The 26,988-nt window shown below is 39.1% G+C and overlaps 1 protein-coding gene across 3 annotated transcripts in view; it reads left to right on the top strand.

The window, feature by feature from the left end:
* LAMA3 (laminin subunit alpha 3) overlaps positions 1 to 26,988 on the top strand; it is a 108,151-nt gene that overhangs the window by 66,913 nt on the left and 14,250 nt on the right. For all 3 annotated transcript variants that reach the window (XM_030510945.1, XM_030509268.1, XM_030510121.1), the window contains 20 exons: positions 2,977 to 3,090; positions 6,770 to 6,879; positions 8,729 to 8,809; positions 10,401 to 10,507; positions 13,153 to 13,203; positions 13,597 to 13,748; positions 14,292 to 14,402; positions 14,500 to 14,611; positions 15,164 to 15,331; positions 16,535 to 16,731; positions 18,109 to 18,225; positions 18,767 to 18,921; positions 20,331 to 20,472; positions 20,970 to 21,069; positions 21,454 to 21,570; positions 21,657 to 21,836; positions 23,631 to 23,773; positions 24,843 to 25,019; positions 26,176 to 26,327; positions 26,427 to 26,589. In XM_030510945.1, coding sequence (XP_030366805.1) covers positions 2,977 to 3,090; positions 6,770 to 6,879; positions 8,729 to 8,809; positions 10,401 to 10,507; positions 13,153 to 13,203; positions 13,597 to 13,748; positions 14,292 to 14,402; positions 14,500 to 14,611; positions 15,164 to 15,331; positions 16,535 to 16,731; positions 18,109 to 18,225; positions 18,767 to 18,921; positions 20,331 to 20,472; positions 20,970 to 21,069; positions 21,454 to 21,570; positions 21,657 to 21,836; positions 23,631 to 23,773; positions 24,843 to 25,019; positions 26,176 to 26,327; positions 26,427 to 26,589 — 2,649 coding nt within the window. The remainder of the gene's footprint in view (positions 1 to 2,976; positions 3,091 to 6,769; positions 6,880 to 8,728; positions 8,810 to 10,400; positions 10,508 to 13,152; positions 13,204 to 13,596; positions 13,749 to 14,291; positions 14,403 to 14,499; positions 14,612 to 15,163; positions 15,332 to 16,534; positions 16,732 to 18,108; positions 18,226 to 18,766; positions 18,922 to 20,330; positions 20,473 to 20,969; positions 21,070 to 21,453; positions 21,571 to 21,656; positions 21,837 to 23,630; positions 23,774 to 24,842; positions 25,020 to 26,175; positions 26,328 to 26,426; positions 26,590 to 26,988) is intronic.

Below are 26,988 nucleotides of genomic sequence, written 5' to 3'. Positions count from 1 at the left end.
TCAGAAAATGGTTAAGGGTTACAATTGCTGTACTAACTTTGCAAACATTTTTGAAATGAGAATGAAAGAATAATATCTAGACTGGAGCAGAAAGATTGAAGAAAACATTTATGGCTGGTTTATGTCTGCATCCACTTCTCAGGGCAGCTATTCGTCATCTGTTAAACAACCATTTTAGAAATATTTCTAGAAACTGATTTTTTCACACTTTTGATGCTCTGTGTCACATGCAAATCAGTGAGCATTGGCTGAAATTCCTACTGCCATCCCATTGCTTTCAACATACTGCCTTGATAAGCTAAGCTGCTGGGTGTTTTTTATATAACCTGGTAGAAATACACAGCCAAAGGAAGTGATCAAGACACTCACCTGGGTAGTTCGTAAGCCCCGTATGTTTATGCAGTATTACTCAGGCAGTGATTTACTGCTCTAATCACCTCACTCTGTCTGGCTGCCTTAGGTGGGGAGGAGGTGATGCCTGCCACACCCTGACTTAGGTATATATTGAGCTACAGGAACTGCGAGGTTACTTGTTAACCTCAGGAACAGTAATACGTGCCGTACAACTTGACTCATGTATAAAGTTTAAAGGTGGGGCCCATCACAGCACGGAGCCTCATTAATCTGAGTCAGAAGCTGGAGAAGAAAGGAGGCTATAAGAGAACGGGCAAGCACTGAAAGGATAGCAGCATCTGTTCAAAGTGGAGCTAACGTAAGATGATAGCCCAAGCACAGAGACCAAGGAATGTACCATGGCTGGTTGTCACGTTAGTAGCCCTGGGGCGTTGTTTAGCACAAGGTATGCAGCAGAGGCTATTGTATCCTCACCTTCAGGAGGGGAGTCAGCAGCAACAAGTTCAAAGAGACTTTTACCTGAGACAGGTAATTTGTTCATTTTCCTTTCCTCGCTTTGTTCCTTCTTTCTCTTTTTTTAAATGAGCTAGTTTGATAATTTCTACATTCCTTGATATAGAAGTAATAAGAAGGCTAATCTTCTTTTGTCTCAAAGTACTTTGCTAACAACAGTGTGTAAAGAGAAGTTTCTTACAGATTGCTGTTTACTTGAGAACAATCAGACTGAACTCCTGAGCGCTTGAAAGCACATCTTTGTGTGGAATCAATTTCTCAATATCACGAACACTGTTTCAAAAGTTAAGCGCCCACGTACTCCAAATATGTTGTTTTAAACACAGCATAAATAGAAAAACAAAAAGCTGAATAGATTTTCTCCAAATGCATTTGGATGTATTTTTAAAATGAGTGATTCATTCTGCTCTCCAGAAAGACATTTTCAGTAAAAAGAATTTATATGCATTAGAGCCTATATTTTACTTAGTCATGCTGTTTAGTGTATTTCTGTTTCTTCAGAAGCTGTGTATATTGGCTCCCTGTTGTTCAGGGAATATATACACCCTTTAAAAAGTGTATTTGAAAAATTTCAAGTGCCTATTCTAAATTCAGTCCTTGTTCTCACTGAAGTCAGTGTTAAAGGCTGTTGATATTAGTATCCTGCATGCTTTTTTTCTTTTCATTTTCATCCCACATGTAAAGAAGGCAAAGATGCCACTAGCAACTGTTGTTTAAACAGCAATAAAGCAACATTCCTTTGGAGACCTGCTTTGGGAGAGGTGATTTTTTTTTTTCCCTCTGGTAGTTACATGGTTGATAAATGCACTACTTACACCTCAAACCACTGGAACATGATTTGAGACACCATCCCACAAACCCTTTGCTCTTCAGATTAGTCCCATCAGTCTTGGTGGTGCAATTGCTAGGAGAAGAGATTTATGGCTTTAAAGTTCAAGTGTCACTTGTTTTCTGAATATCATTGGAGCCAGCCCTTAACTGTGAGGTAGAGGCGAGGTATAGGTACAGTGCAGAAATACATTGCTGGAGGCAGGAACCTGGGAGGTACTGGCTTCGTGGGAAGCAGAGTTTTTTCCCTGCTTCTGTACAGCTTCTAATCTTCCTTGCACCAGACCAGCTTAGTTACTAGTGAAAAGCAGTAAGGAATAGAAGGGAAACTTATGCCCATCCATTTTTGGTGTGGTTGGTGTGGCAGGATGCTGAGCAGAGAAGGTGGGCACGAATTTTTTAATTGTTCTGTATACGGGAAGGCTTTATGCCCGAGAGGAATTCCTTGTACTTTCTCTACCCTTGTGCTTTTTCCCTGTCCATACCAAACAAGAACCTGGTTTTAACAGATTATTACTACCTTCCTGGTATAGGCTAACAAACTTCCTGTCTCTTCATCATTTATGTTCCTCTGTTTCAGCTCCCTATTTAAATCCAACTTTGATCTGACAGGCTGTGCTTCCACTCCTGTGCCCTCAATAGCTGAACATTCTTCTCATGCTTCCTGGGTCGCTGGGGCAAGCCTGTACCCAGAAATGAGACCGCTGTATGTTTTGTTATATCACCTAGCTCTGTCTTAGCATGGCTTTGTATAGCTCTAGGTAGACTTACTGTGGAAGTCATTATGAATTCATGTAGAAGATCTCTCATTAGAAGTATTTCCAAGAATCACACTATAGTTAAATTAATATTAAGATTTAACATAACCACTAGCTAATATGTGAGACTTTCATACGTTCTTCTTTGAGAACACTGTAGTGTGAATCTATATTCAGATCTTTTTCTGTGGTTTAAAAGTTATATTCTACACCTTTGTACACAGCCACAGGAAATATGTTCTTCTCAGAGGTTAGACTCAAAATTATGAAATCCCCACTACCACAAAGTGTAGAGCACAGGATTCAGATGAAATTTCTTCAGCTCCATTCATTTCTATTCACTGCATTAAAATACTTATAATTTAAACAACAATATGGGCTTGGAAGAGCTTGCAAGGAAATGTACACACCCACTTCTCCTTAGAAATCGCAAACAATTTCAAAATACACTTCCCACAACCTGTAAAACTTGCTTTCCGCCAACACTCACTATTGGTTTTTTTCCTCTCTGCTTACTGTCTAGGAATGCAGCCTTGGATTTTATCGTGAGAATAAAGGATATTTTACTGGACGCTGTGTCCCCTGTAACTGCAATGGAAATTCAAATAGGTGTCAAGATGGTACTGGAAAATGCATTGTAAGTAACTGCTGGCATTCAAGAAATTAACTAAGAAAAAAACAAACCTTACTGAAGTATGGACTATACACTATTGTTAAATTCTAAGCAAATAAGAATAAATAGTCCTTGCATATCTATATCTAGATATAGATCTAGTACAAGTCTCTATATCTTGTACTGTTAATGAGCATAAATAAGTTGCATACACTTACATGTACATTAATATAACTGTGGGTGATTGATTAGGATAATTCACGTGCTTGTTTTTGTTTTCTTCTTTCTGCTACCACTTTTCTTAGCTCATGGTATGCAAAGTCACCAAATTAGTGCATATGTAAGTGTTTTCAGTTATTTATAATAAATATGTGTCTTATCCTGGCATATGCCATCTTTAGTTTTATACATATATACTAGGGTTTGCAGATGCTGACAACTACCACATTCACGCACAGCATAGCCTTTGAAGAATCTCTTGTTTAATCAGCACTGGTAGATCTCCACTAATCTTAATCTAGAGCTAGATGAATTAAAAAATATTGCAATAAAATGAGTTGAAGAGGGTAAAAGTTAGATTAATTAGAAAAATTTCAGCAGTTTTAGAAGATACAGTGGAGCAGATTTTGCTCTCTGACACACCACATTAAACCCAAAGCAACCTCATTGGAGTGGATCAGCCCTTGTAGCAATGAAATGTGATATTTGGGCGACTGTGCTTCTCCAGTTTATATCCATGCTGCTTCTTCGAACAGTTTGTTCTGAAAAATCCCACTTAAGAACTTTTCACAAATTTTTCACTTACTGTGTAAACAAGAACCTTGCCAACATCTTTCATGCTCTGTCTTCTCTGTTATTTCTTCCTTGTTCATGCTGCATCCATTCTGCCTGCGGTGCATTCCTGTGCATTATGTCATTCACCCTGACTTCGTCTCAACCAACCCTCTTGCTCCAATGAAAACTATAAACCAATTCAGCACATTCTGGGGAATGACTTACAGGCTGCTGCTTTGGAAAGGCAGGGCAGGCCGTGACAGGAAAATGCTGCAGCAGAGCTATAAAGATGAGGAAGTTTTACTTCAGATAGAAAACTATAAGGGGAAAAAAAATAAAATACAAATTTCACTTTTACCTCATGAAGTATGTGATTTAGGTTTCTCTTTATCCCCTCCTTCTCACAGCTGCATTAACTTTCAGATAGATAGAGCTAAATCAACACTTGGCCCTCAGACAAAATTTAGGGCAAGCAAAGTCATCCAGAATAATGCGGTAAAAAATGACAGCCCAGAAGGCCTGTATTTCCACCATGAGCGTCTACTTCATAAGGAGGAAGTTTGTCTGTCTGTAGAGGAGCCATGGGACAAAGACCTGTAGTGGTGCAGAGAAGACAAAGAGGCTTGCTTCCCAACGTGGAGTCGTCAAGTTTCCTACCCAAAGTGCAAAGCCTGCGCACCTCACTTCCTGCTCCTCACCTGGAGCACAGCACCTTCACATGCCAGCATCTCTCCAGTGGTAGCCTCCAGAGAAGGCTTTGTGAGACCCTTTCCTTGTGGCAGCAGTGCAATACTCCCCAGCTCTGGCGATACCTATCCTGCTGTGTGCTGATGGAAAGAGAGGAATGAAGTGCTGCGCTGCTGAGAGCGGAGAACAGAGAGCAGGAGGAGGTGGACAAGACAGAACTGGTTCTCCTGTGTAGGGAAAAGCTGACCCTCTGCCATTAATCAGGCTTTGTGTCCTTGTGCTCCCTGCCCTTCCTCCTGAAAGGCACGTTCCCTCAGCAGCAGCATGGTGCTGAGGCTTGTCCGTCCCACGACATGTTGTTTCATGTAACATAACCCCATGTACATAGGTGTTTCTGTTGAGGCCCTGACACACTTTGCTCTGTCTTTCATGTGCCATATGGGTGCATATGGAGTCAGCTGAGAGTTTTCCCTTCAGAGTTTGCAATACTTCATGGTTTGGAGATGCCATGACTCCAGAGGTGTCTCTGGCCCTATAAAAGTTGAAGGAAGACCCAAGAGCTGCTGCTCTGGTTTAATTCCAATGTGCCTTAGGAGTTCCGGTCCTTATATGCCATGTAGCTAGAAGAACAGCATGGCACATTTAGAGTGGCTTATATGTCAAATATCTTAAACTTTCTTTGCAGTTATGGCATTACTTCAGTTTGTTTAGACAGAGTGAGTGAAACAAAAGCCCGAAGATAGACCTAGGGATGGGAGGTTGCTCCAAGATGAAACCAACACAAATGTTTTTGAATACTTCTCTTTTACTCTTTTTGCAGTTTAATTTATTCTTCAGGATTATAAATATTGTCAGTAATTATACAGAAACAGTCTGAATTTTCCATGAGATTTTTGTAGGAAAATATGCATCAGCTTTTGTAGAGGCTGCATTTTAAAATGTTTCCTTTTACGAGCACAGTATAGTGTCTTTGTGTAACTTTAGCTTCCCTAGTTAAATGTCCTATATGGGATCTGGAGCATTTCCTGTTCTTTCCCAGGTAAGCCACAAATTTAGTTCTTTAACCAAAATAAAAACAAATCAGGGTTATGACATGCAAGAGGCTGAGGGAAGCACTGTTGATGTGGTTGAGGGAATGTGGGTGTGAAGTAATGTGGAGGAGAATGGAGTACAAGAAGAGATGGAAGGGATAGAACTGTTTCTCATTTGTAGGGAAAAATGCCCCTCTACTGCAAGTCATGGTACTAGGACCTTACCATAGCCCTAAGCTATCAAGGTACCTGGAATGGAAGTGTAATTTGCTTAGTGACTGCTTCCAGCCAATTTCCCACTTTCTTTTTCCATCTTTCACTTTATTGGTACACCCTTAGCTCTGTGGGACGTTGGATCAGCCTGCTGGAAAAGAAAACAGTTGTAAAACTTGGGAGTGTGAATGCCTCTTGAGTGTTGGTGACACAGAATTTTTATGGTTGCCCAAAAATGTATTCAAACAACTTCTATTTTAAATTAGCATCACTTTAGCTAATGCAAAAGCAACTTGCTTATTCTGTCCCCATAATGTACAAAAGTGTGTGACAATTAGACAGCACCAGGAATGCTTCTAAAATAAGACATAATTCCCAACAATTTTGTCATGGAAAAAGTGGCTCAGTTGTATGAGTTTCAATTGTCTTCCCAGCCTTTATTTTTCATTATTTATTCCAGTTACTCCAGATACATACAAATAACGTACACTGGAGAAAGTACATGAAATTAAACTCTGATCTTAATTTACTAAGAGAAATACTTTTTATATTAACTTCATGGGATTTTTTTAATGAGGTAGTTGGGTTCAATTAATTGCATGCTTTTAAATGATATCTGCCTCCTAATTAAGATGCAGAATTTAAAGTTCCATTTAAACATAGTGATTTTTAACTGAAATATCAAGACATAGAGAGTGCATTAATGAAATGTTCCTTAACAAACTATGCATCTGATTGCATTTCTTTAAAAATATGTTTCATGCTGCTTATTTATCTATTGCTTTTCCACAATAGTGAGCGAATTGTGATTTCTACAATTAGAGAATGACTGGAACCAATCTATTCCAGCTGGGAAGGCAGTTTGGCAATAAATGCTTGATTATGTGGAAAGGAAAGAACATATCCTCTGAGTAGATTAGCTATACATTTTTAAATAGTAGTAAAGCCATATTGAGTGGTAAAGCACCGTTAACTGTCTTGCTTGTTTCCTTTTGAAGAACTGTCAATATAATACTGCTGGGGAGAAATGTGAGCGCTGCAAAGATGGATATTTTGGAGATGCCACTCAAGGTTCCTGCCGGGTGTGTCCTTGCCCCTATACAAACAGGTACAGTAAAAGGTCATAAGAAGTCACACAGGGAGAGGAAAAAGAAAAAACCAAAACCAACAACCTAAACCCGAAATACTGTTACCATAGGAAGATAATGATCCTTTTCTGTACTTTAATATTGTCCAACATAGTGGGGCATCAGGCCCGTTTGAGGCACGTTAGACCAGCAGTAACTTGGTGGTCTGTCTCATGGCACTATCTTTTCTAACAAGGTGAGTATTCCAATTCAGTTCCATAAGGCACGCTGCTCATCAGCTGGGGGAGCCCCAGGCAGTTGTAATGGCTTATGTACAAAACCGCTAGTAATTCCTTCATAGTGAGAAATATAGGATGGGAGTCCTTCTCCTTATTGGGCATATCCAGAATCTTTCTTGTTTATTGAAATTCAAGATGTAAGTTATCTTTAGTCTCACGTTTAACACCATTACTCTGGCTAGGAGATAAATGACAATGATGAAGCAAGCCTTTCATATGAATTCAGAAAATCTAGTAAGGTGCAAAAATAATACAAAAACATTAAAGCTCTTAAGCACATATCTAACTCCTGAAAGAGTATGGTTGCTCTTCAGGTGGAAGCTCCATTTGAAGTGCAAATGTACTGAGCTAAAAAAATTTCCTTGGATCTAATAAGGTTGCCAGGCTTTTAAAATTGGGCAGTAAATTGCCAAATTTTACTGAAACGTGAAATGTGTTAAATAAAAACATATGTTAAAAAAAAAACCAAAATAAACCAACAAACTAAGGTATAAATTGCTAAAGGCACCACATAGTATTTGCCAGGTGCATTAGCAAACACCACATAGCCTTAAGTAAGAGATTTACACTAGCAGACAATAAACAGGTTATTCATTTATCAGAGAACTCTGATAGATCTGATTTTGACAGTGTTGGCCTCTTCTGCAGGTGCTTGCCTGAGGCTGACTGAACATACTTTTAGTCATCTTTTGCTTTAAGAGTGCTGAAATACCTACAGAGACAGTAAACCTGTGCAGTTTCATAGCTGCACATTAGGGCGGTAAATACCATTCCTGACATAGGAAATGCACCCCACCTGGCATTATTGAGGTTGACAATTTTCCACTCTTTCAAATTATATGTAATTATTCTTGCAGACCTCTGTCTTTGATACACAAACTTGCTTTATCCAACTTACATAGATTAAAAAATGGAAACGGCAAAGATGGCCAGCCCTGCTTCGCCTCCTGCCTCTCCTTCCCAAACAGTGGCCAAAAAAATTATTTTTCTCCCAGAGAAATTTGAATCTAGATGAGTCTGCTAGAAAGAGCAGACAAAAATATTCATTGTGTTAGTCAGATATACTCTAGAGCTCCCCAAAATGATGAGCAACTGTATTCTGCCTTGGTTAAGAAAAACCAACCTAAAACCAAACCCAAAACAATATTAGCTACATAAAATATCCTCTAATGTTTCCATCTATGAAAAAAAAAAAAAAAAAGAAGCTATCCAAACAGGAGGAAATGTTGTCTCGCACAGGCTATTGATTCTTGCCCTAGTAAGATAAAATAGTTACCCAGACTTGTTTTATTTTACAACATCACTATTAAGGTTTTCTTTAGGCACTCCTTTGGGCAGTGAACTATTATGCTCAGTCTAGAGGGTCAGGAAACAATTATTTTTTTAATCTAAGAAAAGAATTTCAATGAAAAATATGAAACTTCAAAGAATTAATCACAGCAATTTATCTTGAGGCAATTAAATTAGCTGAGAAGTAATTTGGTGGTATAAAAACTTTTTAATCTGAAAGTCATTTAACTGATCTTAGCCTCTAGAGTGTAAATCCTATTTGATGACTTGCTCACAATAATATTCTTGCTGCTTCTCAAAGATTTGCAACTGGCTGTGTGGCAAATGGTGAAGAAATCCAGTGTCTGTGCAAAGAAGGCTATACTGGAGTTCGTTGTGAACGGTAAGTGACTTGTTTCTCAAGACCAAGGTTTCTGGTAGACACCATAAAAGTAGGTATGTCTGCATTGGGTAATATATGGATGTACACATGCATAGGATGCATGTACTTAAGCATTATCTATTTATATGAACAGCTGCTGCAGTGTAGTGCTATAATGTAATTCTAGATGTAAACCAAACTCTCCTCGAAGAAACGTAAACAATTCTCCATAGACTATTTAATGACTACACAGTTTTTACTAAGAAGAGGTGTCAGCCTCTTTGTCTGAGTGCCCTGTGCCTTGCCTTATCTTGCACCCTTTCTGGTAATAATGATAACTGGTAATAATAACTTACTTCATCCCTTTCTGAGTTAAAAACATTTTCCCATTTCCTCCAATGTATGTGCTGGTGCTTCAGTGTTCATAGTTTTCCAACAGCAACTAGATAACATTCAACAGCATATCCTGGAAGTGTTCTAGCTCAGTTTGGATGGGGCTTTGAGCAATCTGGTCCAGTGGAAGGTGTCCCTGCCCAAGGCAGGGGGGTTGGAACTAGATGATCTTTAAGGTCCCTTCCAACCAAAACCATACTATGATTCTATGATACCCTTCACCCCAAATCATTCTGATGTGCTCCACATGTGGAGCATACAAACACAACACTGGAACCATCTCTTCTGCTGGAACACTGCAGCAGTTTGACAAAACACAAGAAACACAACATGGCAGTTTCAGGCAGGCAAAGGAAGCAATTTCACTGAGTTTTAAATCCAGGAAGAATTTAAGTGTAATAGAGTAGTATTGTCTGGTTTGGAAATTTGAGGCCAATAACATCATGATGTCTTGCCTGGAGATAGTACTTCCGGTAGCACATTGTTTTATGCTTCAAGACTGTTACCTTTGACGTTTAAGCTTCAGGTTATAGACAAGTTTTTCTCTTCCAGATCTAGCTGTACCTCAGCTGTTCATCATGGCCCTTTGATCCCACATTGCCGCCTCTATCAACCTTACAACAGAGTGATTTTTAGGATTATTATCTAGCCATCTGAACAGTATATTTTACCTATAAAATATTTTCTCACAGTCAGACAGGCTGCTTTGCTGGCAGATGGCAAGAGGAGGTATCACCCATCAGAAGGGTGATAATGTCATTCAGTGCCATTGCTGTTTGAAATCTCAACATGTGCTTGCGGGATGATCCTCCTTAATATGTGTTTTCTGGTGGGATCACAGACCAGAATGGTGTGATTTGCTGGGTTAAGTCTTGTCAAATCCTCTATGTATGTATGTATCTGTGTGCATTGTGGTTTTTTTCAGACTAAGTGAATTATTCCTATACAAGCATTGTGGGAGTTCTTCTATTTATAGAAAAAATTCTGCAGTACTTGGACAGATATTTTTAGCATAGTGCAGAGGATACTGTAAACCAAAAATAAACCCTTTTTGTGTAAGTCAAGACATGACATCAAAAGTTCTTGAAAGTTTCTTCAGAATTACTGGGGGCGTCTGTCATATCGTGGTTTAACCTTAAACCACGACATCAAGGTAAAAGTACATTTCACAAAAGTAGCTCAAGTACTTAATAAAAATTCCTTGTATCTCTTTATCTAGCTGTGCTCCAGGATATTTTGGAAATCCACAGAAATATGGAGGCTACTGTCAGAAATGTAACTGTAATAATAACGGACAGCTGGCTAGCTGTGACCACCTGACCGGAGGTACGTGAGGCCTTGTGAACATGGAAGTGAGTGTTGTTTTCTCTCTGGGAAGCAGAGGAGGAAGGTACTTATCTAAGTTGAACAGAAGGAAAGATCTAGGCTTATAAGAAATGTAGATCAATTTTAACAAAATGTAAGATTTTCTAAAACATCACATCGTGGCTTGTTCCGAGTCATTGAATTCACCTCTGTAAGCTATTTTACTGCGTATTTCCCTTCATTAATACTACCAATTTGATTTTTTTTTTTTTTTTTTCTGTTTCATGGATATGTTTTTAAATGCATTGTGGTTTTTCTTCTGACATGGTTAAGTCATATCTTGCCAGTCTGTGTTATGGACTTAGGAAACGGAGCAGCTTCAGTACGCCTTTTTAAAATGTATTTGGGACAGATTAGTGACATCTTAGAGTCTGCATCAGGCTCTGCCTTCTTAGGCATCTGAGCTAACTGTGTTTACAGTGGAAGTTAGGACCTGACGTAGGAGGCTATTTTATAAATCCTGCTATACACGATGCTGCAGTCTAAGAAATCCATTATTTTCCCAGAATCAGTCACACATGTACTCTCCTACTAGTAAGCTCTTATAAGAATATTATGCCACTGGCATATGTTTGCTTTACCTGTTACAGTTCTGAAGGGGTTGATCCTACATTCTTCAGACTGTCTTTACCTCAATTCATCTCAGTTCCTTGGGATACACATTTCTATTCAGAAGCACATAAGCCACTGCTCCTGAAAAGAAGCTTATTCTCCCATATTTCCATTCCTCAATAAAATTACAATTTTCTTTCCCCATAGACAGCTCTTCCTCCTCAGATGTCAGTGAAATGTCAAACTAATAACTCCTACTATTTTCACGCTCTTCATTTCTCTGCATTGCTGTTCATACTGCATTCAAGTAACTGCAACGACTACCTTATCTTTCCTTGGTCACAGAAATTTGAAAACCAGCAAGTATATGTGAACCCTTGTTGGCAGCTGGTGCAATTTTTCAACAGCTAGTTCTCATTTCATATTTCATCATTGAAGTAATACATCTTTATTGTATTTATACCTGTGTGGAACAGATCCAAGCAGTGTTTGATCTTTTCTCATTCCTTTCTTCTTGAAGCAAGAGTTTGCTAGGACTAACTAATCCGCAGGGCAAAATTCAACAAGTCAGTTTGTTTTCAGTTTGTCTCCAGCTATATATTCTGATCAGCCCTCTCTTTCTCTGCATTAGGAATAAAACCCTCTGTGATCATCAGCGCAGCATGTTCTAGCAGGTTTCTTGTGCGTGATGTTCGGCACTTGGCCAGACTTTCTCATTTCACCATTTCTTGGCTGATGTTGTTTATGCAGAAGCTGTAGTAATAGTTTTCTTTAATTGGTACTTCGCAGTAGCAGCTGAAGTGTGTCTGGTGTTAGCTGAATTACACAACAGCAGAACTGGACGGGTATTTGGATTTCAGATCAATTTCCTTCATTCTCTTACAAATACATTCTTTGTGACTTGTCTCCTTTTGGCGGCAGCGCTCACTTCCAATCCCATTTAACTTCCTGATGACTTAATGTGCAAGTGCCAAAGGAAATGACACAGCTATGCAATTGGTTCCACGCTGTTTCATGCTGCTGCTAAAGTTCAGGTCTGATTTTATCACTGTAACCTCTCACAGTCTCAAGCTGTTGTTGACTCTTGACAGCAGCAGCCTATACCCTGAGTGCATCCTTTTCCTTCAGAGTAAAAGATATGCACATTTCATTTTCAAGAGGAGATGAGAGTTTGGCAGTAGGACCAAGCCTTTAAAAGAGACTTGGGCATCAAGATGGGGAAGATTCCTGTCCCGTATGATAGCATTTTTAGGAGCCACTTCCCATCCTGACTCCTAGAAATTAGGATCCCAGGATGTTACAATCCTACATGCACCAAGAGAGTCTTAAGTTTCTTATAACAGGGTTTGTTAAACAAATAAATAACTGAATCAGCACACTGGACAGGCAGCCACTTGTGCTAGCTTCTTGGGAAGTCTGATGGCAATGTTTGTTATATACCACTTTTCTCTCTGGTCCAAGCTCCATGCCTTGGCTTACATACAGGGCCTCCTTCAACGCATACATTGTGGATTTCTCTCAAGCTTGATTAATCCCTTAATCTCACAAGCTGTGACAGGTAGTCCATAAACATTTCTCAGCAGCTTGTGGGTAAGACATTCTTTGGGGAATCAGAATCTGTGGTTTGTATGTGGATGCTAAAGTAAATAAAGGGGTTTGAACCTATGTCCTGGGTAAAATGCTTTAATGTTTGTAATAGTCTTGGCTCCAGTCCTGGTGGTGTTATTCTAGGCAAATTCTAGCAATACATTCTGCACACTTGATGTGAGAGAGCCTCCTGCTGCTACCCAAGTAGTGTATATTGGTTGGGGTTACAGTCAGTTTTCTTTGAAGGATGAAAAAGGTGTTGATCTCAGCAAGGCATAAGTGGGAGCTGAATGTTTTGGCATGCTCATGCCTTCTGGGAATTTCAGCTTGTTCATAGTGGATATGGATTTATGAAAGGGCAGCACTGTGTTTTTCATGGCTGCCAACCAGGAAAAGTGAAGGCAAAATGCAATAGTAGTATTTCCATAAGAAAACTTTGTTTACTAATGAGTCTCTTGTAATTTCAGAATGTTTCAATAATGAACCAAAAGATGTGGATCCCAACGAAGATTGTGACCGTAAGTAATAAAGTAGAACTGGACTTGGATTTCCTTCTCCTGGCTTTAGGTACATACCACTGACTCTTTAAGGGTGGCAGAGTTTAAAAAGGACTGGAAGTGTCCTGTAATGAATCTTTTGAAAGCAAATATTCAATGAAACACTTGGAATAAAATATAAAAGAGGTAGTCAATTAGCCAGATGTAAATGGGGCCTCCTTCTTATTTCTGGCTCTGGTCAGTCTCTTGAATACTGTGGGCTTTGTTGTTGCATTTGTTGTTCAGGCAGTAGTAGACGACAAGCATCAAAGTGTTTCCATTGCATCTCATTTATTAATATAATCAGTGAAATGTTCTCTGCACCAAGTATTCTCTGCACTAAGTATTGCTTTCCTTTGCTTACGCTCCCTCCAGCTTGCGATAGCTGTGTAATGACGCTGCTGAAGGATTTGAGCACAATAGGTGATGAGCTTCAACTGATTAAATCTCAGGTGCAAAATGTCCATGCAAGTAGCCACACTCTGGAGCAGATGAGACTTCTGGAAACACGCATCAAGGACTTAAAGGTAGGTACACATATACAGAAAAGCAGATTTCAGATTAAGCTGATAAGAGCCAAACCTAGGAACTTCATCTTTTTGTCAGCTTGCAAGAAAACATACATCACCTCTTGATTTCAAATATCAGATGCTGACAGCACTGGGCTTCACCTGTTAGAGGACAGCTGTTGTTTCCATGTTATCCTCTGAAAGAGAATCAGTATCTCTGCTTTTTCTAAGGCCTGCTCACTTTGAAAGCCGTGTCTCCAAGATTTCGCTATAGCTCTGTCTTTTTCCAGCACTTATATCTCCACGTGACAAAAAAAACCCCAACATTCCAATTGCCAATACCAAAATTCATGCTAAAAATATTTTCTTTGGTTGGAACAGCAGTTGCTATACTCACAGATAAAAAACTCCAGGTTTTGGGCAGCGATTGGTCAGCCTTCATGTCAGTAATGCTTCTTTTATTAGCCTTGGATAAAGACCTAACCCAGTGAATTTTTGCTTTTTTGTGTCCTGTGTAGGGGTAATTCAGTGGATTTTTTTTTTTTTTTTCTTTCTTTTCAGGTCTTATTGAACAACTACCGTTCTGTTGTACGTAATCAGGGTTCAAAGGTAGATGAATTGGAGACAGAATTCTTTAACCTAAATCATGATGTAAACGCTCTCCAGGAAAAGGTGACTTACCAAATCAATTTAAAAATGCACATTTCTTTACTACATATTAGCATGCTGTATCCAGCTATTTTTAATCTAATATTTTTTCCCTTGCTAGGCTGAAATGAACTACAAAGCAGCTGAGATATTATTTAATAATTTTGGCCAAACTCATCAGAAAGGAAAGGATTTGGTTTCACGAATACAAATAGCTGTCAACAATATACAAGGTGAAAACAGGTTTTAACTCCTTAACATGTTTCGTTTTGTGGAATCTTTTCAGTTTATTTACAATATTCTTAATTAAGCATGAGAGGTTTTCTTTGGAAACAACTTCATAAATCAGAACTTAAACATAGCTGGAAATTCACTCTTCCTATTAGAAATCTAATATATAATATAAGTTTAGGAGCCTACCTTCCCTATGTAGTGAATAGGGACAGAGAGGATTTACCACAGGAATATGCAGAGCTACAAATGACTATCCTGACTTTAGTGTGACATTAGTCTGGGTTGCTACCATAGGCTCTTTAAAGTTAGAACCTTAAAATTATGGCTGTGAAGTTGGTGAGTTGGGACAAATTTCAAGCCCAGTGCCACCTTACTACCTCTAGTCATGTGACATGGGATACTTTTCAGCTTAATACAATTAATGCAAAATGGATCTGCTTCATTAAGGAATTACAGAATAGGCATGTCTTTTTCTCAAAAGCTTGTAATTTTTGTCTTTTGCATAGGCTTAAGCACATCCCCTCTTTGGCTTTGACAATACTTTTTTTCAGTGCTATTGGAACAAGTAGCTGGTACAAATGCAGAAGGTAACAACCTGCCCTTGGGAGATGCTGCCAAAGAACTGGCCGAAGCTCAACGCATGATGATGGAGATGCAAAACCGCAACTTTGGCCAACTTCAAGCAGAGGCGGAGAAGGAGCGAACAGAAGCTCAGCTGCGTAAGAGCTTGTTCTCTCAGCTTCTTACTCTCTAGAAAAATTGATCTGAAATCTGAAATGTTATTGATTGTTTGGGAGGTAGTGCAGGGAAGCGCATTTTGCAACGTATCCCTGGGATCAGTAGCGGTCGTTAGTCAACAGGAGAGTGGTAGTTCTGGAGGGGATTTAAAGGCATTTTTAGTTTGTTATGGAAGAAACAAGAGTTTCTTCCATAGAGTTGAGCTGGGGAGGAAATCCAGTAGACCCTTCATAACTAGGTCATCCTTCATAACTAGGTCAATCTCAGTAAAATAAAGGCATAGCTGATCCTAATATCCTTATGCAGTGCTTCTGTGTGTTATAATATATAGACTATGGTACATGCAGCTATTTTAGAGGAATTACAGGTGTAATTTAACAACAGATATTCAGAAGCTGCCAGAGTAGTCCAAGGGCCAGATCATACAAGAATAAGGAAATTCAGAAGTTTTAGTTGTTGCACTATTTGTACACCCTTATATATTCTCTGCATGTATTTGGCTGGGACATTCAGAAACCTGATTACAGACATTAGAGACAGAAAGAACATCGAAGTCACAGGCTTATCTCCTAACCAAGGGCATAGTTGAGGAATGTGAAAGACCTTATAATAAGTGATTACTTAAGATCTTACTAAGTGATACTAATTTCCCCTAACTTTGGACTTTGATACCTACCTCAGAGAAACTCTTCTGTATCCTATCCTGCAGGAAGTGAAATGGGCATTAAGAGTGTGATTCATTTGACCTCTTATACGTTTCTAACTTCTTCGAGATTGGACATGCTCATATTTCTCCAGTGGTTACAGAAGAAGCTTTGATGACTGGCACAGATGTAGCTATCTACATTGTAGATGAAATTGTTGATAAAATTGTGTTATTTGCATATAAATCAAAAACAAGTCAGTTTTTGCAGATTTTCATCCTTAATTTAGAAATTGCCAAATAAATGCAATTATTTGTGCTCTGTGTCTGCAACAGCAAACTAGCGAGCATATTTGACTCGTGCTGAGATGCTGAATAGCATCTCTGCTACAGTAACACTGAAATTAGCACTGCAAAGGGTGCTTAGTATTTCACACAACCACAACTTTCTAATCCTAAATGTCAAGCCCTTTTGAAGAAAGTTTGTTCTGGTTCACTTCTTCTCTGAACAAAACTTTTCTTTCTGGTCCTGATACTGCAGTACTGGCACGTATTAAAAATGAACTACAAAAGTACCACCAAGAGAATCATGGGCTTATTAAAATTGTGAGGGATTCATTGAATGAATACGAATCAAAAATCACTGACCTTCGTGAAGCTCTGAATGAGGCAACGGGACAAATCAAGCAGGCTGAAAACTTAAACAGAGATAATGGAGTTCTGCTGGAAGACATTAAGGTAATGTCAGGGTTCAGGAGAAGAAAGTCAAACCTCAGAAGTGCTTTTGATCGCTGCTTTTGACCTTGCAAAGCCAAGTAGCACTAATTCTTTAGACTTTCTCCAAGGTCTCTTTCCATCTTTTGATGTATGGACAGGTACAAATGTAGCCTACTCTCACTTGTGGCCTCTTTATGTGACTGAGACAGTGTGACCAAGATTAGCTCTAATGAGTGTGTGGAGGGAGAATCTCTGCCTAGTGCTTCTCTTCAGCTGCCACTAGCCTTTTGGTTTTTTCCTATTCTGGATCAAATTCCTGATGTCCTCTTTGTAGGAAGTTACTTAAAGTATTTGGCTTTAACAGTCATGAAAGATGGGAGCAATAATGTGTGCAATACAGTTAAATTATTTGGGATTAGTATTCTACAGAACTTTTTCTGAGGTCTCACCAGAAAGGTGACAAGAAACAGCTGTCATTCCTAAGCAGTGCTTGATTTTTAGAGCTGGTGAAATAGTATAAGAAATAAGAGTGTGCTGCAGGACCCATTCTTCTAAATTAATTGTGTTTTTGCTAAAATATGTTGCTGTTTTAGCACACTCATGTCCATCCAGTTTGCTAACACTGCTTGAACAAAAGAATTTCTACATTCAACTGTCCCTTTTGATATTTAATTGTACCTTTATGTGCATTGACTGTACAATACGATTGGCAAATAAGTACGGACAGTTGTGTTCAATGGTGGATGCATCTGTACAAGTCATAAATCTCCTGATACACTTCTCTGGTAGAGAGAGATTGGACACATTACAATGAAAGAAACCCAAACAAAGAGAGGTAACGCATCCTTACTACACCACTTGTCTGGCTGGGTTTGTGGTGTGCCATTACCATGGAGCTACCCTGTGGATTGTCAGAGGGCTGCTCTAGGCCAAGAAGCTTCTTTCTGTCACAGCTTTCAAGAGAATGAGGCAGGAAGGTTTCTCACCCGCTTTCTGGTAAGATCCCCAGATGAAGGGTTAGTGTAATCATTTTATTTCTGCCTTTGAGAGAACAGAAAAGATTAGGATAGTCACCAGGGAGATGGTGTTGAAGTTTCTAGGTTTGAGAGGTCAGACACTTAGATGGCCTGTCCTGACAGTTCATCTCAGCTGACCCATACTATTACTTTGAGCGCTTATAACTGAACTACTGTAGTCTGCTGCCCAGCACTATGCTTACTGCTGTAGACTTCTGAGTTTTCTCACACTTTTAATCAGTAAGATAGCATTAGTCTTTAAACAACATAGGCATCTGATTAACAGAGCAATAGTACCTTTGGTAAATCCTACTGCAAACTAGATTAGGTAGATATGGTTTTCCCTGCCTCTCATTTTTAACCCAGTCACATTTTTCCTCAGAAACGGATTGAGGAGACAAATGTACAACAGAATGGTATCTTGGATATTCTAAGCTCTGCCCGATCTTCCCTGGCACAAGCTAACAGCGTACTTGGATTACTGCAAAAGAGCAAAGAGGTATAGTTAACCTTCTTATAGTTAAACCTCACAGTGTCTTGCTGTCACTGTAATGGGTAGCATAGTTCAGTGGCTAGGACATGAGGCTTATCTGAGCCTCACAAAAAGGGAAGGATCTCACAGCCCCTCCTAGGTGCAAGAGGAGCCTGCCTGCACAGGTTTCTGTAAGAGAAGCTTGTTGAGGGTTGTCATGTGTCTGAGGAAGACACTGAGCTGCAGATATTGGAATGTGGGAGAATATCTGTGAGAAATACCATTATGTGATTGTGTTATTCTTGTATTTCTTTCTGGGCAATTGCTTTTAGCCACTGTCAAAGACAGGGTACTGGGCTAGAAGGGTCTGACTCAGTTTTTACCCAATGGGCCTGGAAGCATAATGTAATGACTAGCAGTTTTTTCCAGTAATCTGCAGAATAATTTGTAAGGGAATGTTTTTCCCCTTGGTCTTGTCAGGTGCAAGGTAGATGTAACACTGAAGGAGACAAGGACAAAATCAAACATGTATGAATACAAATAAAATTGTATCTATATAAACCCGTAGGAATATGAAAGCCTGGCTGCTCAGCTGGATGGAGCAAGGAAGGATATGAATGAAAAGCTGACAAATGGCTCCTCATCAGCAAGCAAAGAACCGTTGGTGGTGAGGGCTGAGGAACATGCCAAATCTTTGCAAGACTTGGCAAAACAACTGGAAGAGTATGTTGCCATTCCTGTAAATGAGCAATTTTTGCACATAACCTCCATGCTTGTAATGCTCTGTCTGTAACTTCACTTGCTTTAATGACTATTTGCAAAGTTAGAAAGCAATTTGGTTTGTCTTTTCCTGCTTCTTTATGAGGTACAGATGATTTCTTTTCTTTTTTCCCCACAAACCAGGTCTTCCTGTATTTTTCCTGACTTTTTCCATTTCCCAGAAGTGGGTATTCCCATAATACAGTTTTATTTTACTGCACTAACACTTCATTAGCTTTTTACTAGTGAGAAAATCCTCATGTATAGAGTGGGAAGATGTTTAGAATATCTTTTTTGTAGTGTTAGTTCCTGTACCTGTACTCAGGGATACTTTTATGATACCAATGAATTGGGGCAAATATTTGGAAGAAATGCTATCTTGTCAGTCTTCAGACACACCTGTTTAGCATTAGTGAGGAAAAGATTTCCTATTGTTTTCTCACCCTTCAAGGAATCTTCTAGGAAGGTAAAAAAATTATAAACTTAATGTGAATCAAGTATTTCCTTCTCCATTACTTGCCATTACTTGTACTTCATCTTGGAATTATGACTGAGGTTTTGGACACTTTTTATGGTCATCAGAACAAAATGGAAAAAGTGGTATCCCAATTTATATTTTTTTCCTGTGCAAATTGTTTGCATTTTGTCATTAATCCAACTACAAACTCTCAAAAAATAAAACTAAAAAATACCTCACTCAGCTGCAAAATTATTGGGTTTAAAAAAAAAAAAAAGTCATTATTTTTTAATAATTTCCAGTATGATTTTTTTCAATTCAGAAGACACTGTTCTCACAAATACAAGACAGCTAATACTTGGCACAAATACAAGGCAATTGCATAGCTCATGGAAAGGGGGTAGAAGAGATTTTGTCTGTTGTTTCTAATTCCTGAGCCATCATGTTGATTCTTGGGGAAAACATAAGAGGTCTTGTAGTTGCTCCATCTTGTGCTCCATCTGCCACTCCTGTAGGATGCTGGAACAGCCAGAGAAGATCTGGAAGCTGCAGTTCTCTGAGCTGAATTGTATTTGGAGGGCTGTGATCAAGGTGGCTTATTGACCTTGTGCCTTACTGAATTCTCCTTATCATTTAAAGACTGCTTTGGAGGTCCACAGTTGCGATTTTGCACATGCATGAGCTTATACTCTTATCTTTATTCTGAAGAATCTTGAAGAATCATATTGGTCTGCCTCCAAGACTGATATTTTTTCAGAATGAAATTACAGATCTAACTGATCTGTATGCAGTGCGTCTGTGTATTATTTTCTGTATTGGCATTACTTAGAAAATACTGAGTTCAGATCTATTTGGAATACTTTTTGAAGCCCACAGTCTTTGCAGAAAAAAGCATTTTTCACTCTGTTTCCCACAGAATAAAGAATAGTGCCAGGAAGGACGAGTTGGTAGGCTGCGCTGTGGAAGCTTCTACTGCCTATGACAATATTATTAATGCCATCAAAGCAGCAGAGGAAGCAGCCAAAAAAGCTGGGAATGCAGCTGAATCAGCTTTATCAGTAAGTATCCATAAGTGGCCAAATGATGGTAAACTTGTTACAACTAGATATTACTCTTTTTCACTTGATTCAGCACTAAAGAGGCTAGTTACTGCCTTTCTGACGAGGCTGTCCATATAAATACTAATTGTTCCGTCCAGCGCAAAATAGAGATCCGCATAAGGCAAGCCCTGTAATCACTGAAGGTGATTTCAGGTATTAACTTTTACTTTGCACTAGGAATACCCACAAGCTCTTCAGCAGAGGAGTAGCATTTAACAGCTGTGTGCTATTAATTTCTTCCTAATATCCCAAAATCAGAAGTTTGCTAAAGACCAAGGTTGTATTATGCTTAAATTAATCTTAACAATTGTTGTTAAAGGTGGTGTTCTTCACATGAAATCTCTGCCCTTGTGTAGTTGCTTTTTTAAACTGGATTGGGCTCTCTCTTTTACTCTTTAAATGTTAGTATATTTATTAAAGCAATCTTACAGTACCATGCTTCTCTTTATTACTAGACCGTGAAGAAAGAAGACCTATCAGGAAAAGCTGCAAGGTTAAAAACTGAGAGCACTACACTCTTGAATCAAGCACAGGAGACTGAAAAGACACTGAAAGGTACCAAGAAAGAAAGTGACAGTAGAAATATTGGCACAACATGAGAAGCTTTCACTGAATTATAAATTTTCACAGTTCAGCAAAGCTCTGCAGAACATATTCAACCAGAAGAGGCTGGTTATGATGAGACATCTTGTTATGGTTATTTCCAATGGTAAAAAGGCAAGAAAGTAGATTTCCTACCTCTGCTTATGCTATACACCTTTGCAGCACTCCTGTCTAGCAAATCCTTTGCTAGACACTTATGTTTGTTTTGCAGTGCATTCAATACTCTTTGGCAGCACGAGCTGGGTAAGAGTGCAGGCTGGTCCTGTGGCACCACCTGTCCAATGTACAGGTGGTATTTTTGTTTAAAATTCATACAGGCTATTCACTGTTTTTCAGCTATTGGTCCAACCCTTGAAGACATAAAGCAAAGACTTGATGTCACTGATGGAAAGAAGAATACACTGCAAGTTGATCTTGTCACTTTTCAAAATAATCTCAATGGAATAAACAGAGGTTAGTTACTTACTGATCACTTCTGTTTGCCTCTTTCTTCTATTACTATAAGAATCTGCATATGGATTTGTGTGTGTGTGTTTCAGATGACATCGACAGCATCATAACCGGTGCAAAGAACATGGTAAAAAATGCTGAGGGTGTAACAACTAATGTATTGGATGAACTGCTCCCAATTCAAGAAGATGTGGAAAAAATGAAGAGTACCTATGGAAGCGCACAGAGTGCTGGCTTCAGTAAAGCACTGACGGAGGCAAACAATTCAGGTACTGCAGGTGCTATATGAGACCTGCCACATAATGTTAGGTGAACATGGTCAGTTTTGCAGCAGAAATGTTAGTCATCCAAAAGTTAGGCACCTAACCTAGTATTCTGAGCTTTCTTTATTGCCAGTAGAAAGGGACAGGCGCAGCAGAAGGGGATTAAGGCAATTCTGTGGCACGTGTTAAAAGATGGCTGGTCTCTAAAGATTTTGGAGGCCAGTGACTAGCAGGGTATCCCAGGGTTCAGTACTGGGTCCAGTCTTGTTTGACATCTTAATGATCTGGATGATGGGGCAGTGTGCCCTCAGCAAGTTTGCTGGTGATGCAAAGCTGTGAGGAATGGATGATACACTAGAGGGCCATGCTGCCATCCAGATGGACCTTGACAGGTTGCAGAAATAGGCTGACAGGAACCTCACGAACTTCAACAAGAAGTTCTGCACCAGAGGAGAAACACCCTTGTGCACCAGTATATGCTAGGAGGCGACTAAGCTGGAAAGCAGCTTTGCAGAAAAGGACCTGTGGGTCTTGGTGGGCATCAAGTTGAACATTAGCCAGCAGTGTGCCCATTCTGCAAAGGCTGAAACACAGGAGGTTCCCTCTGAACATCAGGAAATATTCTTTTACTGTGAGGGTGACCTAGCATTGGCACAGTTTGTATAGGGAGGTTGTGGAGCCTCCATCCTTGGTGATATTCAAAAGCCATCTGGACAAGATTTTGGGCAAGTGGCCCTGCTTGAGCATAGGCTGGACAAGATGACCTCCAGGGGTTCCTTCCAACCTCAGGAGCTCTGTGATTCTGTGATTTTTCTATTACACTGACTAGAGAAGGGACCTAGATGGATCTAGCTTAGGCTAGATGTCTGTTGGCTGAAATTAAGTGAAATGGACTGCATAGATCCTGTGTTGAAATCAAAATAAGGGACAATGACAAACAGCATCTCTTTTTCATCTTTTCAGCAACTTTGTCTGATAAAGTCAAGTGAGAGAAAACATTTTAAATAAGATAAATACAAGAGCTAGCCCTGCATGTTATTGCAGTCATAAGTCATCCCTGCAGTTACAAGACCAGCTTTGAAGTCATATTTAGAAAAATAATAGGTCTTGATTTCTTTTTATTTGCCTTCTGCATCAGAGGGTTGAAGTCTGCTAATACTTTCAGGCTTTACTTATTTATTTATTTTCAATCACAGGAGATGAAAAATTGTTTCCCATTTTAATGAAAGTTGAAATTCTCATATTATCTCCTTTTCCCCTGAAATAAACCTGCCTGGATATTGTAAGGCTCACCTCTGAATTGTGATGACTAGCAACCCTGACACAAGAATATAAGATGTGCCCTACTCAGTCAGGCCAGCAGTCTGCCTATCCCAGTATTCACTCTCCAGCAGCTGCAGATGATGTTACTCAGGGAATGCACATAAGCCTGACCTCTGTCTGCTGTCCATCATCCTCATCCTCCCTTAGCATCCCCAGTCACTCGATAATAATGTTAGAGAGAACATCCTGTCCTATTTAATATTTTTTTCTGGACCTGAATTTATCTAATATATTTTTGGAACTGCAGATTCTATCTGCATCTGCAAATATCTTTGGCCACAAATTACCGGAATACAATAACCTCTGTATAAACTGCTAGTTTCAGTGAGGGCTTCCTAATATTGTAGGATTAATGAAAACAATTCTGTCATCACCCTGCTCACTGCTCTGCTGATAATTGCGTAGTGCTATCATATTTTTGCATCTGTTTTCCTCCTCCTTTCCATCATCAATGACTTTTTTTTTCTTTCATTGCAGTAAAAAAATTGACAAACAAACTTCCAGATCTGTTCAGCAAGATCGAGAGTATCAACCAACAGCTGATGCCAACAAGCAATATCTCTGAGAATGTAAATCGCATAAGAGAGCTAATTCAGCAGGCAAGAGATGCTGCAAACAAGGTCTGTCCTGAACACTGCAATTGTGTTTGTCCTCAGTGGTTTGGACACACAGCAGTGCTTTTGTTCCTCTTTATCTTTCTAAAACATTTTTTTTTAAATGTGTGTGAAAGACCAGACATAAATTTAATTCAACAGCACCACCCAGCACTTAAAGTAACTGTGATGATGGGGAGCATAATAATTTGTACATAAAAATGAGTGGATGCAGTAGCATCCTGCTCCATCCTCCTCCCCTAGGGTTTTTTTCCAGGGCATCTCTGTGAGACTTATTTGTACAATAGCCTCTTGCCTTCCAAGATATTGTGGTAGCTTTGGCAGCAGTGATAGAGTCAGCTCCGCAGCTTAAAGGCAGGGCTCTCCATGCATGGCCAGCTGAATGCTGACACTGCCAAAGAAGTTGTGTAGCCCAGTGCTGCCATGTCTCCAGCTGCCCCAAGATGTCAGGAGTTGGCTACTAGCATCTTCTTATCAGACTGCCATTTCTCCATTTAAGCAACTGCTGTAGTTGCTGAAGGGATAGCATGGCCTCAGGTCCCTGAGAAGCATCCCTAAGGTCATCACAAATAACCTATGGTTACAGTGAATAAGAGGAATCTGTGACTGTGGTGTAAATAGCTGTAATGGGATGTGTCTTTATAATAAACGTCAGAAGTGCATTATAAGTTCCAACAGCTAGTCCAGTCCAGCTAAGTGAAGCATCAGGATGTGTATTAGACATCTAAATAATTCATAGGCTTACTCTATAGAGCTGCAGGGCACATCCTTCCCTGTCTGTGTATTTAAGGTAACAATTACTTGACAGAGGCGTGGTAAGGGTTGATTAATTGATGTCTGGAGTGAAAAAGTGCTGTGTTAAGTGATAAGTATCGATGATACAGAATACTGTATTATCCAGTCTGTTTCTAATTATATTGTTTGGTAGGATCAGAGTCCAAATCTGTAGTAATTGATGGCTGTAAAATGACTAGGGTATGTAACAGGTTACTTTGCAATTAAACATAACACTGAACTAAGTAGGAGTAGTAACAACAGATAATTATAACATACTGAATACTGTTTTTCTTAACAGGTTGCTATTCCTATGAGGTTCAATGGCAGCTCTGGTGTGGAAGTTCGACCTCCGAGCAACCTTGAAGATCTGAAAGGCTATACTTCACTTTCTTTCTTTCTCCAAAGACCTCAGACAAGATTAGACAACCCCCAGAGGGCATCGAATAAGTTTGTACTGTACCTGGGTAACAAAAATGTAGGTATATTTTGATACTCAATCTGGTTTTTAGAACAGACAACATACTTTGAGAAACAGATGGGAGATGATTTATTTTGACTGAAGTTCATAGCTACTGTTGGCCCATTTCTTTATGATTGCCATTATGTGGGGGCAGAAGTGTTTTGTTCATTCCTTCACCAGCAAAGTAACTTGTTGGAGACTGACTGCTTTGCCCTTTGATGTTTTGCTGTTTTGCTGCTTTGGAAGTTACTTCTCCGTCATGGATACTATCACACAGTCAGTCAGCACAAACTCAGCCCAGATCCTGCCTCAAAGCTTTAACTCTTTTCACGATATAAGTCTCCGTGAGTTTCTCTGTCGGTAAATAAAGAGTGATCATTTAACTTTTAAAATTCAGCCCCTTAGCTCTTAATTTCTTTCTCTTCTGAATATGCAGAATAAAACAGACATGCTTGTGCATTCAGACTTGCGCAAGAACCATCAAACACTTCAAAAATTTCCTGCATGTGATTCCTAACTATGTATTTTAAGTCTTGTTATCTGGCAGCAGCCATATCTGTAGTGAGTCTTGTGCATACACAGAAAGCTGTTTAAAGGTTGTTGTTCTACACTGGATTTCACCTTTTTATCCCCTCAATATCTGCCTAGGATATCTGTTGACAGCATTTTAATTGTTACTTGTGAAATATGGTATATTTAAGAAATAAAATGTGAATTGTTTGGGGAAATGACTGCTTTCAGTTAACTCAGTAGGAACTATTGTCCTTGACTGAATCTCATTACAAACATCTTTTTTATTTTACAGATGTTGAGCCTAATTTTTAGTAAAGGTGTCACATTTTCATGGCTTTAGCTGGAAGATGTTACAAATGTGAAAATTATTTAGCTGTTACTGTTATAAAAATAAAAAGCCACAGATTACTTTTCAATTCATTTATAGCTGTATTTGCTGAACCAATGCAACACATTACTCATTGAATCACTGCAACATATGAGATATAATTTGTTTTCATGGAACTGATAAACTTAATAACAATGCTGATCATTAGGTGGGTGGATTTCTTATGACTCATGCACAGTATGATGATGTTTCTGAGGAAGTACTGCTGTATTTTACATTCATTTACATTAATCATTCATTAATTATTATTATTTGCTTTGCTATTCTTAGGCTTCCAAGGACTATATTGGTATGGCTCTGAAAGATGGTCACCTTACTTGTGTCTATAACCTGGGAGATGGTGATGTAGAAATAGATGCGCAGCCATTTGTGACTCAAAGTGAAACTGAGGAAGCTGTTATGGATCAAGTAAAGTTTGAAAGGTATAAGACTCAGAGTTGTACAACAGTCTATTCCAAAAACTGCTAAGAACATTTTTTAATAATGTGATGTGGTATTTTGCCTGTCTGTTTTGGTTTTAGGATTTACCAGTATGTAAAGCTGAATTATGTCAAAGCAGCAACATCAGCTTCTCCAGAGTATCAAAGCCCTTTAACTGCAAACAGTGAAGGCAATGACGTGCTTCTGAATCTTGATCCCAGCACTGTTGTCTTTTATGTTGGAGGATACCCACCAGATTTTAGGGTACAAATTGTTGCTTCATTTTTTAAAGAGATGTCCATGTTAATCATTCTGTTGTTCTTACAAGTAAAGATTGGAACTAGCAGCCATTCAAAGGCTCTGTAAAAGTTTATCCATGTCAATAGGAATAGATGGGATGTAAGGAGATGCTGCTTGCTACAGAAGCTGCCTGGTGTGTTGTATGCTAAAATTCAAAGAGCATGATGGTATTTCATTTGCTGAGGAAAGCATGAAACTTGTCGAGCCCTGATAAGTAGTGTTCCCAATACATCCATATGACTCCACTTTGAATTGTCCTGCAGTACTCCTGGGGTGGTAGCAGATGGTTTGGATATTATATACAAAGAAATAAGATTTTTATGATATTTAGAATGTCATATTCTGTGTCTTACTAATATTTGC

This window comes from Strigops habroptila, chromosome 1 (assembly GCF_004027225.2).
Source record: "Strigops habroptila isolate Jane chromosome 1, bStrHab1.2.pri, whole genome shotgun sequence".
NCBI classification, from domain to species: Eukaryota; Metazoa; Chordata; class Aves; order Psittaciformes; family Psittacidae; genus Strigops; species Strigops habroptila.
This window is presented reverse-complemented; position numbering and strand designations above follow the sequence as displayed.